Source organism: Anoplolepis gracilipes, chromosome 15 (assembly GCF_047496725.1).
Source record: "Anoplolepis gracilipes chromosome 15, ASM4749672v1, whole genome shotgun sequence".
NCBI classification, from domain to species: Eukaryota; Metazoa; Arthropoda; class Insecta; order Hymenoptera; family Formicidae; genus Anoplolepis; species Anoplolepis gracilipes.
In genome coordinates this window covers 177564-194787 of record NC_132984.1, presented here as the reverse complement: position 1 = coordinate 194787, position 17224 = coordinate 177564, and the positions used below count along the sequence as shown (strand labels likewise).

The following is a 17224-nucleotide window of genomic DNA, read 5'->3' as shown; positions in this document are numbered from 1 at the left end:
TTCTCGCTTTTAATAATTCGTAATTGAATTAACGTTAGTAAAGGACTAGCAGTTTTGTACGCAGTTTTACTATTTCAATAAAGTTTTTTAATAAGACTGCCTGAAAATATAGGACAATAGTTGAAATTAAAACAATTCATGATCAACTAATCATGATTCCATCATTTTTGAGAATCAAATTTGAATTTTCAAGAATGTTTAATCATGATACAGACTTGCTCAAGTTTTTATTTAAAAGTTTATTTAAATATTTAGAAATTCGAAGGATTTAGAGATGAGAAAGGAATGAAAAGATCTTAATAGGCTCAAGAATATAAATAAGTAGCATACAATCGAAAGCTTTGTTAAAAAACTCGCGTACTCTTTATTTCTAAAAATATCAAATGATTAATTATATATTTCTAAAAATGTCAAATGTGATTAATTATCTATTTATCATATTCTTAAAACGTCACGATGCGCATCTCGCAGCAACTGCGAAGCCTCGTCGGGCGGATAATCGATCAGCTCGCATTCGAAATGATCGCGAAAGGCACTTTGAAAAATCGATATTACATCCGCGACCGTTACATTCGTGTTTAGTTCCTCGGAGATGCTAGTTACACTCTTGTCTTCGATGCCGCACGGTACGATGTGCTCGAACCATCCGAGATCAATGTTGCAATTGAGTGCGAGGCCGTGAGTGGTGACGTAACGACTGCCGTGAACGCCTATGGCGCAGATCTTGCGATCGTCGATCCAAACTCCGGTGTGCGGCGAGGTGACGGCGTTAATGCCGAACTCTGCACACACGCGTATCACCGTATGTTCTATTTGGTGCACATACCACCTGACACTTGTACGGAATTGCTTCAGATCGAGCACCGGATAAGCCACCAGCTGACCGGGTCCGTGAAAGGTGATCAGTCCGCCGCGATTCGTCCTCCAGAAGTCCGCGCCGAGACTTCTCAGCTTTTTTTCGTCTGCCTCAGTGTACACTCCGTTCCGTATTCCGACCGTATACACCGGTTCATGCTCTAGAATCACTAATGTATTTGCTGATTCGGTCAACCGCTTGTGATGATGATCCGATAAAATCTTTTGTAAATGTAGACCGACCCCATACGATAGGCGACCGGCTAGCAGAACTTTTACCCGTGGATTCATCTCGAGGATTCTGCAACGTTGAAAATTAGTTAATCTTTAAAGCCAAAAAACTTTGTTAAGATTCAAATTACCAATTACCAATTCATATCATCATCAGCCTCGTTTGGTTGCAATCTTATCATGGTTAGTTACCAAGTAAATATTATACAAGATTGTGAAGTTCTTTATAAATCAAAAGGGATACCTGTGTGCAAAAGAATGATTATTTTGAAAGAAAGCTTTTGTAGACTCTTTAGCGATTGAATATATAATACTCCAGTACTTTCTTTTTCCAAATTAATAATATAATAAGTTATATATAATCATAATTCTATATATTACTTTTATTTTAATGTTTAATTTTTTTCATTTTTGCTTATTATTCCTTTCAATGCTTTTTATCGTTGCATCGATTGTACCGACTTGATTAATTTACACATACATAAGCATCCGTGGCTGCATAAATCTGCTGAGCATCGCTGAGAGGCTGCACATGCCACTTGCTCCTTCGCACTTCGGGATCCTTGCTAATTTTCTTTTTCAACTAAATGTACATAAAAAATGTCTGTTAATTCTAATTTTACTTATCAGGTTAGGTGCAGTAAAGTAATACGAAAATAATACCACTAAAGCGGTCAATTTTTCCAAACTCCAACGACCAGATCGCTTCAAACGTTGATTAGCGAACGGCCCGCAGTCCAAACAATTGTTCTCTATTACTTTCTGAGCAGGGAACTCTTTAAAATCTCTTTCGAGTTTCCGCAGATCGCTGTAAAATAACAAAGTTATGATCGTGTGTGGAAAAGATCATATAAAAATCTGATCAGATAAAAGCATTTGATAGATGCAATTTTAAATAATATAACGATGATTTCAGACTGCACGTTTCGAAAAAAAATATTTCATATAAAATTTGCAGTGTTTGAAAAAGCGTAAGAAATTTATTAGATAAGTTTAATCATTGATCTCTAAAACACACATCAAAATCATTTTGAAGATTTTAAAAAACTAATTTTTCATCATAGTTCTTTTATCACTGTCAAAGGTAACTAATTATCTTTCTTAAATAAAACTATTTTCTGCAAAAAAAAAAAAGATTTATATATTATGTAATGATTACTAACTTTTTAATATTAACACCAACAAGCATGACTTTTGGATGATACAGGAGTTCAACAAAGGCTGCCGGTAGTTTGTTCAGGGAATAAATATGTAGAAGATAACACACATCGACGTCTAGACAAATTTGCACCAGGGCTGTTTTCCCACTGCCAGTTTGGAAACTAAAAGGCCATTCTAGATCGAAACCTAATGGTACAACCTTCTCCTCGCTACGATTTATTTCTTCTCTGAAAAGAATACATATATAAAAGTTTCTATATTTTTAAATTTTTATTTCAAATTCGTAGTTTTCCTCTCTCTCTCTCTCTCTCTCTCTCTCTCTCTCTCTCTTTTTCTCTAGCTTATCCCTATTTGTACTATCACAGATTTATCTTCTTATCTTTATAGGAAATTTTATTCAACTTCAGCATCTTTTGGTTATTTTGATAATATGAAAAAATACTTATGTAAGGAAAAGATGATTTGATTTGATAGTTGAAATATCATGGTAAAAAAAGAAATTTTAATCAAGCTTTTAAAACTAAAACATTTAAGTTTTAGCTCTTGTTATTCTCAAATAAATGCAGTTTTATCTTTAAGGAATTATCATACAGTACAAAGTTGAACTCTTGCTTCTGTTAGCTAACATTAATTTATTTTAAAAAATGTGAAAATCTTTCAAGTTTAGAAAAAAAAAAATCATTGTTAAAAACACATTTTTATCACAATATTTGTTTCATTAAATGAAAGAATTAAATAAAAAAATTTCTTGCCATATTTTCCCATTAAAACAAATTTTTTTTTTAAATGTTACCTACATATTTTTCTCTCTAAAAATGTCCTACATTGGTTTACACTTACATGAGATTATTGCATATAAAAGCACAATCGACAAACTCAGTAGCGTACTGAATGCGACCTTTGAAGACAATTAGAGGATACTTTTCACATGTTTTATTATGTTGTACATCACTCAAATTTGGATATATTTCCTGCAAAGAAATAAAAATCAATAATCAATAATATAATCATCGCAATAACATAATCAATCATTTCCTGAACAACTATATATCAATAACTATAATAAATCAATCAATATGCATACACACCCAATTTTAGATAGAATTAAGTGAATAAAATATTAAATAGCAGAATATAAAGACAAATGCTAATATAAACTAATATAAATATCACAGAATTGTTTATGTTTTCCTACATATATCTAAGAAAGTATTAGATGTATATTATATTGCTTTACATATTTTTTTATTGCAAAAAAACACATTATAATTATATTACACAAATAAAATATTCTCATTTGCTCCAACATATAGCTAAAAAAAAAAAATTGCATAGAACACAAACATATAAGTGCCTCCGAATGAAAATATCATTCTCACATCTCGATAGAGAAAAGAAAAACTATTTTAGCGAAAATCACACACTGATTCGCAATTAAGAAAACATAAACGATATACGATTTCAAAACACATCGAACAAGAATATTTCATAGATTCTACTGAATTTATAATAGGACTGTGCACGTGCACCCATACATCATGGAATCAGTCATCAATGCACCCGGAGGAGTTGGGAGTTGACTCGATTTGCATATCTGCGAACAAATTACTCTCAAGTTACACCGAGCATAGACGTCGAAGAAAATAGACGTGCGAAGCGACTTGTATGTACACTAACCTCAGCCTCACTTCTTTTTACGGCACGTGTGTTCATCTCGAGTGTGGTGGAGAATGGAGGGTGGAGGCACTTCCGTACTATATTTTTTTTTAAATTCCGTCCTCTTATATCAGGATACGCAATACCACGTGATAAAGCACAATAACAATAGTACACGTATGTATACATATACACAAGACCAAACGGACCAAATTCAAGTGTCGAGACTGCATACACGTGACTCTTAACCCACCTTCGGTTTGCGCATGCGCGAATTTTCAAACATTTGAATTATTCAATGGCATTCTTTCCATTTCTTACAAATATTATAGAATAAAAGAGAAAATTATAGAATGTGCAGAATATTTAAAAAAAATATTAGAGAGGTAACTTCTTTCTGTTTAAACTTGAGAAATCGAAAATTTGAGAATTACATATATATATATATATATATATATGTATGTACATTTTTTTTCATCGAATTTATTTAAATAAAACTTATTTGAACGATGTCACAAGATCACACACAATCGTCCTACTTTATTTGTTTATTTATTTATTTATTTATTTATATATATATATATATATATATATAAATTACTTAAACATTATACTCTTTTGCTGCAAACATACATATATAATAATTCTAATATTAATGATAACATATGCTTACTTTGAATTTTCTACTACGTATTGACAGCACTTGTGTCTTTTTTCACTTATAATTTCTGTATACACATACACACACACATACACGCGCGCATAAAACTCATTCTCTTTTTCTCGTTCGCATCAAATTATAAAGGTTTAACGCTTCAACACAGTACCTAGCTAGCTACTTCATTGTGTACTATTTATAATGTAAACATGTATTACGGCACCTCAAAACAATAGAAATCCGTAATAATCTTTTTCTGCTCTTTTTTTTACAAATTTTATTATTTGCTTAGAGCTTAGATAAAAGTTAGCAGTAGCAATAAAACTATTTTTCCTCTTAACTAATGATCAAATTTTTAAATCAGATTCTCTTATTGAATTAATAAATACGCGAATAATGAATTTTATCTTCAAGATCGACGCGATTATATTTAAAGTTATGAAATCTGAATTTTTAAAAAATTGCACAAATATTACCATGTCTAAAACCTCGGTAGGAGAAAATTAAGTTTGAATTCGCAAAAATATATGCTGCCAATTTTTTGCATTACTTATACATACGTATATACATATGCATATATACAGACACACACACATACACACACACACGCACACGCACACGCACACATATGCATATACATTGTATTCCATAATTTTATATAAATGCATGTGTACATGTGAGATTAAACAGTTTATATATAATTCAAAAATTTCTACAACAAACATTGCGCGACATGTTTACAAGTAGTGTATTTTTGTCATACATTTAACGCTATATCTTGACATGTAAAATATATATATATATATATATATATATATATATATATATATATATATTATGTACAGCTATACATATATATTATGTACAGCTATACATATACATATATATATGTGTGTATATATATATATATATATATATATACATATAATAACTATCTATTTATAGTATATAATTTTTTATATTATATATTATATGCTATATATATCATTGTTATTATATATACTATATGAATATATATATATATATATAATTTTATATATACATAATATAAATATATAAGATATATATAACATTATATACATTATATATTACAAATAAAATTATATTAATAAATTGTCACTTGATCGTATGACCGAGTTATTATTGATGATTAACTTGCCGTATGCGAATCTGCACAATAAAATTATTTTGCGCAAATAAAATCCAAGCGACATTTAGCTTTATATGTAATGTTAATGCATTAAGAAAAGAAAAAACAAATTGGTAAACCGTGTGATGTAAAATGATACAAATATATTTTTAAAAAATTTTCACGCCGTAGAGAATTTCATTGTAATTGTATATAAACAGTTTAACATAAACCAAAGTATCTAACCACGCTTTACATTTAATTACATTCTTATTATTAGGGGGTCAAAATGGGCGTACGGCATTTCGTTTTTCTCGCAAGATCATTCCGTCCAAGTCGAAAATCAAATGTTGATAGCACTTAACTCATTCGTAACTACTACTGCTGTGTGATTCTGAAAACTGGACCAATCCTGAGGAAAAACCTACGCAACACTGATCTGAGCTCGGGCTTGAGATCAAAGCACATTACTTCGCAGAGGGAAGGATAGCAGGTGGAGGCGTGAACCGCGAAGCGATGGTCGCTCATTTTTAGGATCCGCGTGAGCAGCAGCAGCAAGATGGGCGTCCAGGCTTCGCGATGAGCCTCGTTGGCGAGCGCAAGAAAGTACTCCAAAGCCTCGCACGCCACCTCGACTAGCCGTGCCTCGACCTTGGGCCAGTCCGCGCGATGCGTTTCGTCGCTGTACATCTTGAAAAGGATGCGTAGCGCGCACGCAAGCGACTGTGTCTCCTGTTTTAGCAAGTTTGGTTTCACGTTACCGCGAAAACTGGCCTTCCATAGCACGTTGCGCTGTTCGTGATTCGAGTTGAAGTTTTTCGCGAAGCGATGCGATCGCAGTAAACACTCCACTAGCTGTAGAAGGTGGTTGGTCGTCAGAGCGCAGTACATGCCCTGTTCCTCCTTCTGTTGATCGGTGCTGGCTCTGAAACAATGCATATTTCTATCAATTGAAAAAAATAAAAAGTGCCAACTTGTTTGCTGAATTATAACGAAACGTATGCTAGCAATCGAATAAAAAACAATGAACATTTATTTAAAAAAAGAAGTCAAATAAGATATCGATGTAGAAGTATATATAATGACGTTCAATCTCGAAAGATTCTTTAATTAAGATCTTGAAATTTTTAGAACTTAAAAATATCTATCAATTATTTTATACGCTATGAATGCAAACGTAGTAACAAAAACTTACTTTACAAGTTCTGACGACTTGCCGTTCAGCATATCAGCCTGTGCGAGCGCGAGATTCTCTTGATCTTCCTTGCGCGAAGTCGCCGGATAAAAGACGACGTTATCGATAGTCTGTATCAATTCGAGTTGGACTACGCACTTGATTTGCAGCGCGGAAAAGAGCTTCGCTTTCGGCAGAGACTCAGTGTTTAGGCTCTGCGCGCTATTGCTCCGCTTCAGAATGCCAATATGGAGACCGTCGGACTCGCCAGTAATTACGTCGAGATCGGACTCCTTGTTTAGCGACTGCGGTTTCCACGTGAGTAGAGCGGACGGTAGGGTACTCTCAAAAATATCCAAGACGCACTGACAAGTCTTCTCCCAGGTTTGCTCGTCAAACTTGATACCATTGCTAATGACTAAATTTTCCAGGCAATTGGTGCCAGATCGAGCCAGTTGCTCGTTGTCTTGTTGAACGCACCAGAGAAGTTGAAAATACAACTGCTCCAACAATAAAGGACCCAGAGTGTCGTAAAACTGCGAGAAAACATCTACAATGGCATACAGCGCGTGGTTACACGTTGTCGTCATCCACTCGGCTTTCTGCAACATTCAACAGATGCTCTAATCATTTCGAAAAAAAGAACAAGAATACATCTGCTTTTTTCTTTTCTCTTTGCAGAGGCTTTCATGTTTAAAAGCGTACAAACCTCGGTATGCTGTTCGGGCAGTTTCATATTATCGAAAATCCTAAAAAGAACTTGAAAAAGATCCTTCCACCAATGAGGCTTGAAGGACGCGCCGTGAGTTTTGACAACGTCAAAGAGTACTGTCAGCGCGCGTGTCCTGACATCCAGTTTACATCTGCTCACCACGCAAGATAATTCAAACAATAGCGGAAACCATCCTCTCACCTAAAAGAAAAAAAGGAGAAAAAATAAAAGTAAATTTATTAACATTGAGTGATTTGAATATAAAATACAAGTAAATGTAATATTACCCAGGCTCGATCTTCCTCAGAAACTATCCCGCTATCGTCCATCATACCTTCGGCAAACAGATTGGGATTCCCGTCAATATAGGACGCGCAGGAACGTATTAACCGTATAGCCTCCATGCTGGTGTCCGGAAAAGATGCATTGCACGCGAACTCGCTCAAACATTTGACAGCGTCCTGGAAGGAGTCCACCATGATGCTGAAGTCCTCTGCATACAGCTCGTCTATAGATACATTGTATCAATTCGAATTAATGACAACTATAAAATCAATCAATCAAAAAGTGATTCGCTTAAATGCGTCGGTTTAAACGATCGCCGAAAGAAGAAGGGTATAAAACAGCGAGAGATATTATCTCGGAAGATGTAAAAATATAACTCACTAATAATTTTGCCAGTCATAGAAAAGGCAAGCTCAACGACGGACTCGTCACGATCGCTGGCCGCATGATGAAAAACGCTAAAGATGTTCTTCCAACCAGATCTGATATTTGGTGCCTGCGAGTGAACAATCTGCGCCACGCACCTAACGACCATGTCTCTAATCATGGGTGACCTGAGATTAGATTAAATTGTTATATTATTCAGTCACATCACACATACAAATGGATTATAGATACATTGTGTTTACTAATTGTTAAATTATTATAAATATAAAAATAAATCATTAATATTTAGAGAATATCGAGTTAAATTACCTATTTTTCTTCATGATGTGTTCGAATGGCCTGAGAAAATCCTTTTGAAACCTAAAGTTGGCAAACTCGCCCTTTTCAATAAACTTTGTAGCCAGCTGCCTCAGAGAATCCACAGCGAAGAATGCGATATCTTGCCGAGGACTGCATCCCACCCTGTCAAAATGATCGCCGAGGACTTGCCAGATCCTGGACCATTGCAATCTGATACGACCCATGTTATAGTACGAGATTTCGACGATTTTTGTGAGAGAGAACATGCGGGGTTGCGTGGGGTGCGCCAGTTCCTCAAGAGAGACCTAATATATATAACATAATATTCTTTACTCAATTTTATACCTAAGATTTACATCAATTAAATATAAAAAAAAAAAAAAAAAAGACAGACCTGACAGAGAGCTTTGACGAATTCAACGATGGCATCGCCGTCAAGTCTCGTTGAACCGGTAAAGATGCGATCAACAGCCACAACGACGCTCTGCGAGCTAGTCTCGCCGATAGATTCTTTTACACTGGGGTCTAACGAACTTAAATTGAGATTACTAGTTTGGTGCGAACTGACAGAATGCGCGAGATTGCTAAAGTTTGCCAATGGCGACGGAAAATGAGGTTTTGACGGCGGACCCAGCAACTGCGGCCGTACTCCGGTGCCGATCAGTTGTGCCAATTCCAACTGAGAAATACATTTGACGACGTCGAGCCACGAGCTCCCTAAATAGTTGCCATCGGTATGTGCTACCGTGATAAGGGTTTTGATGGTATCGATATTTTTCGCCTTCATCTCGGTAATGGGTGAGTTAGCTGTCAGCAGAGTGAATCTCGCCAGCGCCTGCACGTAGGCATCGCGTTCAAGACTCATGTGAAAAATACAGGCAATACGAATGGCACACCTATAAAGAACATTTACATGTATGTATAAGTGGTACAAATAAATAATACGAAAGGCGGTGTAAATTTTTATTCCTGAAATCCTCAACTTACCTGATGCCGTCCAGGCAGAGCGACGCAATCTCTGTATCATCACAGTCCTGCAGGCCGACGCTAAAAGCCGCGAGAAACGGTGTCCAGGCCATCTTGAACATCGGGCGCACGTGTTCAAGATGTTTCGCCGTAGTGAACGGCGCCTGAACATGACTGACAGATTCCATCAGGTTCTTCGCCGCCGTAGAGATCACTTCCATCTCCATGTTCCATAGTAATCGTCGCTTCTTCTCGCTGGAAATTAGTTGTTTGCCGGCAAACCGACTGTTGTTGGGGTTCGATTTCATCTTGATCTCGTTACCGGCAATTTCATCATAGATCCTAGAAAGGTATTCCTCAGGAAGATCCTCGTTATCGCTGATACGCCGGTTAAGCCTGGACAAACAGAAATAAAATTTAAAAAAATTCTCTTAATTCTCATATGTTTAAACATATTAATAATTAATAATAAAAATAATAGTAAAAAATGAATATAAAGCTTCAATCTAAACAATCTGACAGACATCAATAAAGATCTCTTTCAGATAACAAAAAGATAACACGCATGCGTAATTTTATTGTAATTTTAAGTTTAAAATTGTACCTGATATACTGTTCTTTGGTCATTTTATTCTTAACTTGTGGTGAGTGCAAATCAGTGGTTAGCATTATAATTGAGAAACCAAGAACATAGGCTGTGTCAGCGCTGGTAAAGAGGCCGTTATTGGGGTTGCATTCGCAATAGCGACTAGCAAACTTCTCCATCAGTCGGTCGATCTTCTGCGCCTCACCGGGCAGTCGAAAGCCTTCCAGAAAGTATCTTAGCGCAGTTACTAGATCGCGCTCAGCAAAGTTCATCTGATCGATGTAATGGTACATTACCTATACGAGCAAAGTAACGCATCAATTCTTTTTGGTTACATCATCCCATAGTAATTGTTGAATATAAAGAAAAATCAGAACGAAATTCTCGAAATAATTACCGCCTGATGTTGTTGTTAAATATTGTTATTAAATACAATTACATATATGGTATATATATATATATACATATTTTACATTCTCTATTACCTGATTGTGATTATGATCACCCAGAAAATCACCGATGGCCGTCTTATCGAGTCGCTCGTCCAGGTGCAGCCATCTGGCCACGTCTTCCGGTGAGGTGCCAAGTAGCCCCTGCTCCTGCAGATACTGCACACCCTTGCCGGGTTTCCGGCTAAAGATTTCGATACCAGTCTCCCACACTTCCTTCTGCTGCTTTTGTACCTCGTATTGCTCCGGTGAATCTGGCACTTCCTTGTTACCGATCAGACTGGAGTTAGCCGACGAGAGACTGCCGGCGCTGCCATAGCGCGGCAATGGGGTTTCCGGTGCAGGGTCTGGTGGATCCGAGAGTGGCTGCTGGTCCGCTGGAACGCTCGGATTCACATACAGATCCCGACTCCATTCCACCATGCACTTTAGGATGGATACGAGGCACTCGAGACCGCGAATGCGCATGGATTTTTCCTGAAACAGCTAGTATTAGAAACTAGAAACTAGAAAGCCACAATGTCTTTCTCGATAGTTTTTTTTTTTTTTTTTTTTTTTTTTGCACAGCTCATTTAACTATTTTCTCTTTTTTCCTTTTATCACTGCTCGCAACGCACCTGATTCGGCGACGCACCGAGTTCCAGGGCTTGGCGGCCCTGAGCGATCTTAGAGAGATCATTGACGAGTCGTTCAAAGAGATTCGCCGCGGAGAGATCGCAATCATAGTTAACGTAGATGTCAACGACACTTTGGGCGTCCGCGCAAATTCTCGTGAGCGCATGTATGACCATCCATTTGTGTTCGAAGGAACTGCTAGAGGTTTCGAGAATGTTCATGAAGATCTCCTTGAAGAATACTTCGATCTGCATCTTGAGATGTACTTTAAAACGCGCAAGCAACGCTAAAAACAGCGCCAACGAGAGCTCAAACACCTCCGGCACTGAGGATACGCCATTCTTGGACAGCGCGACGCACAGATACTGCTTAATGGCGATAACAAACATCTCATTGGAGCGTAATACCGGGCCAGCGTTCTGCAAGATCCCCAGAAGTAATTGCAGCGACAGGATCTTGGACCGAAGCTCGTGTGATCTCGGGTCGGGTGTGCCGTCCGGTAGCGGCTTCATCGATAGTTTACAGAGAGCACGAAATACGAGGAACGCATCCTTCTGCAACACGTGTGTAAACTTGGCAGTGACCATGTTGTCACTCTCGGCGGTCGCCTCGTCGCCATTGTCCTCTGGACCGCCGTTTTCTAGATTAACTTCCTCCTCCAATGGCACCACCGAGTTCACCACATCGTCGAGAATACCTTTGACAATCGTTTGAGGATCAACAGTGTCAGAGGTATTCTCCGCGTTTAGTTCGCCCTCGACCTCACCGTTTGTCACAACAGCAACTTCCTGCTGCTGCTGCTGTTGCTCCCCGTCGATTCTTACATTCTCCTCCTCGGCCTGAGTCTCCATCCGTGCAAAGATCACATTAATCATTTGCGTGAGAGTCGCGCGAGCGGTCGTTTGGTTTACCAAGTTACGCGACGCTAAGTAAACATTGTAAACGGTACGGATCGTCAGCAACACCGTTCCTTCGTGTACCTCCACATGTTGGCTTGTCATCACGGTGAGTAAGGCTTTAATGATCTGCAACTGTACGCCCTCGTCGGTCTGCGGACCGGTAAAGCAGCCGCAGATCGTTTCGACAATGCGCACGATCAACAACTTGTTCGGCTCTGTCGAGTCGGGCACATTGCCAGTCAGATGGCCATACGCGATCAACTTTTGTAGGCAGTCCAACGCGGTCACTACAATTCGCGGCGACTTGCTCTGACATGCCAACTCGAACGGTAGGAAATACTTCTCCGCAGTGATGACGTTCGAGTCGCTTTTAGGCTGCGGAAGAGCGTTCGAGGTCACCTCCTCGCCCTGCACGACTGGTACATCTTTGATTTCGTTGCGAAGATCCTCTGCAAGATGGAAATAAGTGAGTATAATCGCGCGCAACAATTATATAAAAACAATTCTTGGAAAAAAAAGTCCTCCAATTCTCACCAAGCGCGGACTCGCAAGATTTCCTGAGCTGCGAGAGATGCGACCTCTTGACATCTCGATCGGCCAATATCTTCTCCAAAGCTCGAACGATAAACATCTCTCTAGTTTTGGAGTTATTTTGCATCGTCACCACTCCCCACGCCGCGGTGGAGAATCTATGCTCATTTAATGCTCGTACCTCAAAGTGTCAATATCGAAACGCACTAACAAACAGCTATACATGTGACTATCTCGAACGTCAATCTGGCTGCCCGCCAACATCTTTCACCGTGTACAATTTTTATCCTATACGCAACCCCTGTGAATTCGAGAACATTAGAGATTGCTGGGATCGGAATAAATCGAGTAGATAAAACCCCGCGCAAACGGAAGGTACGAAATTACTCACCTACGCGAGGAGACGGTAATCCTGTCAAAGTTTTCGAAACGGCAATAGCACCGCGGCAATGCGGCTTCCTCGACAACGATCTACAACATTGCCCGTCGGCGTATCTCCGAATAGACACCGACGAATGTCAACCGACACTCACGCTCTTTCACGATTCGCGACTCGCGACTCGCCACTCACACCTCACATCTCACACTCGCTCGCCCTATGACAACCTCTTGAACGTAATCACGGATGACGGATGATGAATGACGACTGACGACGGCACACGGCACACGGCACTGGAAGCTGGAAGCCTTGAACCACCTCGAAACTCGAAACTGTCCTTGTGCGCGGCCAACTTCAGATGACAGCACGTCACCAGCAGCGCTTCGCTAAGTCTGTTCTTTTTAACTGCACTTGATTGTTTTATCTTCTTCTTCCCTCCGTATTGGAAGGAGAAAGATAAACTCTGAACAGGTGCAGGGTGCGAGCTGAGTTTTTAACGCATGCGCGGCGGTAATCAATCAAGTATCAAGTGAACACTTCTGCAAGTAAAAAAGACAGTAATTACTCACTTGTGCAATATTAAGATTTTTATATATATTGTACAGATGTATATAAATATGCAAATATTAATTATGTTAATTTAAAAATAGAAAGATTTTTATACATTTATATTTTTGTATCTGTCACACGTCAGTCAAGTTCCCTGCGCTTCCAACGTCATATGTCGCTGTCACTACTATAGCACGCATGCATAAAAAATCCGATCCGCAGGCAACATTGTGCGCTTGCGCGTGCAAACTGGCAACTTAAATCTATAAAATTGCTATAAAAGAAATACAACAGGAATCACCTATCGGTATCAGTCTTTGGATTACTTATGTTTAAAAATGATTCATCAAGATAGTACGAGTGAAGATTCGTTTGTACGATGAAACGCCTTTATCGTTATAATTTTCGAATGACAATCCAATAGCCGTATATGTGCGCGCGCGCGCGCGCGATGGTTCAGCTGTTCATCGCGCAACGCCATCTGACGACGCAGTGACGCAATTTTTTTCGCAAGCCCGTAGCCCGTAGTTTCGCTTTGCGGTTGTCACGTTCGTGTGTCGTGTGTCGTGTGTCGTGTGCCGTGTGCCGTGTTTGTCTTTGTCATCGCGAGAGTTCTCGATCACGCGCTCGAAATCTGTTTTTCGTTTTGGTGATTACTTTTATTCTGCACATCGAGTCACGCTCAGCACGATTGCCTCATCGTGGAGTTTTTCTTCTCGCGATCTCTCCGGACGTGAATTCCGCGCGCAGCTCGCGTCGATCGTCGTGGTGTGACCGAAACAAGATGGCCGCCGCCGCGGCTGCCGCGCTGCTCGACGAGCTTATGGGCAGAAACAGAAACGTTTTGCCCAATGAAAAACCCAAAGAGCTCAACTGGGAGGATCCCGAGGTGAGCCCGTCTGTCGGTGCTAAAGAGATACCCTTGAAAAACTTTGACTTGTTTTTCGTGGAAAATGCTTTTCAAATATAATCATATATATCATAACAATGTTCCGTTGTTAACCCTTTACTTTGACAAGAAAAACATTTTTTTTTTTTTTCCCAAATTTAAGTGAAATAACGAAGAAAGAACGTATATGATTACATATTCCAAAGAATTAAGTTTAAAAAACTTGGACACATTGCAACGTTTAAAAATTTCCTATATATAGGTAAAATTAATTTTCAAAGGAATTACATTAGTGAAAAAGTTTATTAGTCATATAACTGTCTGAAATTAGTTACAACATTGTATTAGATTTAATTAGGAGATATTTAAAGAGTATTAGAAAAAAAAGATAAATTCACAATTTAAAGTTATTTATTTTTTCTGACAATATAACATGGAAATTCTGAAAAGGCATTATTCTTATTCTTATATCTCCGTTGCATCTTGATCACATCTTTACTAATTTATATTTTTGCATGTCGAATTTATCAAAACTTATTTGTATTTTAGTTTTGCAAGCTGTATTTAGTGAAGTTCTGTCCTCACGATCTATTTGTTAATACAAGAGCAGATTTGGGCGCATGTCCCAAAGTACACGACGACGAGGCTAGAGAATTGTTCGAAAAGGCTCCGTATTCGTATCGCAAGCAGCAATATGAGGACGAATTTATTAGGTACTGTCAAAGTATGTTGAATGAAGTGGAGCGAAAAATCATTAAGGGAAAGCAACGATTGGCACTAATTGGGAGAACAGAAGCAGTAAGTTTTTCATTAGAAGGTAATAAGTACAAAAATTATGATTCAATGCTTTGTATACATAGCCGACGTTAACTCCGGCGCAAACGCAAAGGAACGAGGAGCAGATTGCTCTATTGACAGAGAAGATAAATAAATTAGTGGAAGAGGCGGAACAGAGCGGAATTCAAGGCAATGTGGAGCAGGCGCAAGGCCTAATGCGTCTTTGTGATCAATTGAAGGAAGAACGGGAAACCCTGAGGAAATCCAACGATAATAGCCATTACAATCAAGTAAATATCTAGACTGATTATTTTAATTTATGAAAGTTACAATTGCAATTATAATCTGTAATAAAAAAAAATTTATAGATTATAATCTATTGTAACAAAAAGTGAATCTTTATGATTTGCATTTGTACTGATTTTATACTAATAAATTAATTCATTTGTAGACTGCTGAACTAGCGGCCGCGCAAGAAAAACAGATGGAGGTGTGCGACGTGTGCGGCGCGTTTCTTATCGTGGGCGATGCCCAGCAACGGATCGACGACCATTTAATGGGAAAACAGCACGTGGGTTATGCGAGATTGAAAAGTGCCCTTCAAGAAATTATGGTGAGCATAAGTTTCTTTCGTCGTACATTTTTCAACGTTTGATAAAACGTTCCGTTTTTCAAACCGAAGATGAAATTAAAATCTTATATATAATAAAATTTGTGTGCAGAACAAACGCGAAAAAGCACGCGACGAGAAGGAGCAGAGGAGGGAGGAGGAACGGAAACAAAGGGCACGAGCGAACGAAGAGCTCGACAGGCGGCGGAGAGATGGCGACAGAGATAGAGATCGCGACAGAGACAGGGACAACAAACGTCGAAATAGGCGAATGGATGACGATAAAAATCGTCATGACTCTAATAGTCATAGGTATAAGAATATCTTTTCGCGCTAGATTACTTTTTTTTTTTATTGCATTTTGGTAGAATCCAACATCTGACGATACTCGAACAAATCAATCTAACGGAGAGATGTTGCTGTTTACAGAAATTCCGGGCACAGAAGTAGAAGTAGATCGCGAGAAAGACACCATCGAGATGAAGATAATTATCGACGTCATGGTCGAGATAAAGGTGAGTGATTGTAAAAGCGATTTCACCAACTGTGCCTGATATTCGTGATAATAAATTATATGTAATAGCAATGACTTCTTTCTCAGGTAATCGCGATCATCGAAGCTCCAGCCATCAGAATCGTCGCCGGCACCGCTCGCGAAGTCGAAGTCACAAGTAACTTCTCTTGATTGGTTAGTGAGTGAGAAATGAGCCAGGTATGCACCAAACAATATAACCATATTCGTCTCAATTACTGTACAGGTACTCTCTCGATCCAGGTGAGTTGCCATTCCGATGCACATAATACATATACATGATAATATAATCTGTGATGTTTGAAGCGCCGCGTAAGAGTCACAGCAAGTGTTCGTTTCACACTCTTTCTCTCTCTTTTTCTCTAAAACACACTCTATTTCTCTCCGCCTCTCTCTGTCTGATCTCCCGTCTGTCCGATCAGAATAGTCGAATGTTATCAAACAATTTGCCATTATCTCTTTCATTATCTTTAAGATCAGACTTGGTGATTAATGGCGCACATCAGGTGAATGAATATTTATATTAAACAAACAATAACAGTCAAAGTAATAGATATATTTATGTAGGTTAGGTACATTATTGTACAGTGTGCCTCACACAAAGACATAAAAGGTTTATAACAATAATTTAACTTATGATTAATCTCTTAAAGTTGAAAAAGTTGAATTTACATCTGTTTTCTTTGCCAAATTTCAGTCAGACTATTGTCGCAATATTGCTTTGAGAAAAAGTTTAAAGGGGGGTTCCAAAATAAATCTTAACTTCTCCCCCATAAATCTTAAGTTTCCTCGAGTTTGTAAGAACGAACAACAATACTTTAGAGATTTTTAAACAATTTAAAAAATATTGTAAAGAACATAGAAAAGGGAAAAAACCGTATTTATTTTTTTCAA

General features: G+C 38.3%; 4 protein-coding genes across 4 annotated transcripts; 1 reads left to right on the top strand and 3 right to left on the bottom strand.

The window, feature by feature from the left end:
• Positions 1-340: 340 nt before the first annotated feature.
• Lipt2 (Lipoyl(octanoyl) transferase 2) lies at positions 341-1146 on the bottom strand. The gene has a single exon (XM_072906909.1). It carries the CDS (start codon positions 1144-1146, stop codon positions 436-438), a length of 711 nt encoding a protein of 236 aa, XP_072763010.1. The 3' UTR covers positions 341-435.
• On the bottom strand, positions 1130-3791 carry Wrnexo (WRN RecQ like helicase; the record flags this gene model as incomplete). Its single annotated transcript, XM_072907532.1, has 7 exons — positions 1130-1156; positions 1225-1330; positions 1568-1669; positions 1750-1894; positions 2250-2474; positions 3088-3218; positions 3783-3791. Coding segments are annotated over 6 exons (654 nt in total), but the record flags the coding sequence as incomplete, so codon positions are not given.
• A 1874-nt stretch (positions 3792-5665) lies between these two features.
• Positions 5666-13495, bottom strand: Sec71 (ADP ribosylation factor guanine nucleotide exchange factor Sec71). The gene is made up of 13 exons (XM_072906789.1): positions 12986-13495; positions 12598-12895; positions 11167-12512; positions 10586-11026; positions 10119-10396; positions 9536-9910; positions 8943-9444; positions 8558-8853; positions 8243-8415; positions 7864-8084; positions 7574-7777; positions 6886-7466; positions 5666-6615 (listed from the first exon to the last, which is right to left on the bottom strand). The coding sequence occupies exons 2-13, from the start codon at positions 12719-12721 to the stop codon at positions 6069-6071; spliced, it is 5088 nt and encodes a 1695-aa protein (XP_072762890.1). The 5' UTR covers positions 12722-12895; positions 12986-13495; the 3' UTR covers positions 5666-6068.
• A 551-nt stretch (positions 13496-14046) lies between these two features.
• LOC140673696 (luc7-like protein 3) lies at positions 14047-16800 on the top strand. The gene is made up of 7 exons (XM_072906791.1): positions 14047-14411; positions 14961-15209; positions 15272-15478; positions 15640-15801; positions 15911-16110; positions 16228-16313; positions 16400-16800. Exons 1-7 carry the CDS (start codon positions 14307-14309, stop codon positions 16471-16473), a joined length of 1083 nt encoding a protein of 360 aa, XP_072762892.1. The 5' UTR covers positions 14047-14306; the 3' UTR covers positions 16474-16800.
• The last annotated feature ends 424 nt before the right edge of the window (positions 16801-17224 follow it).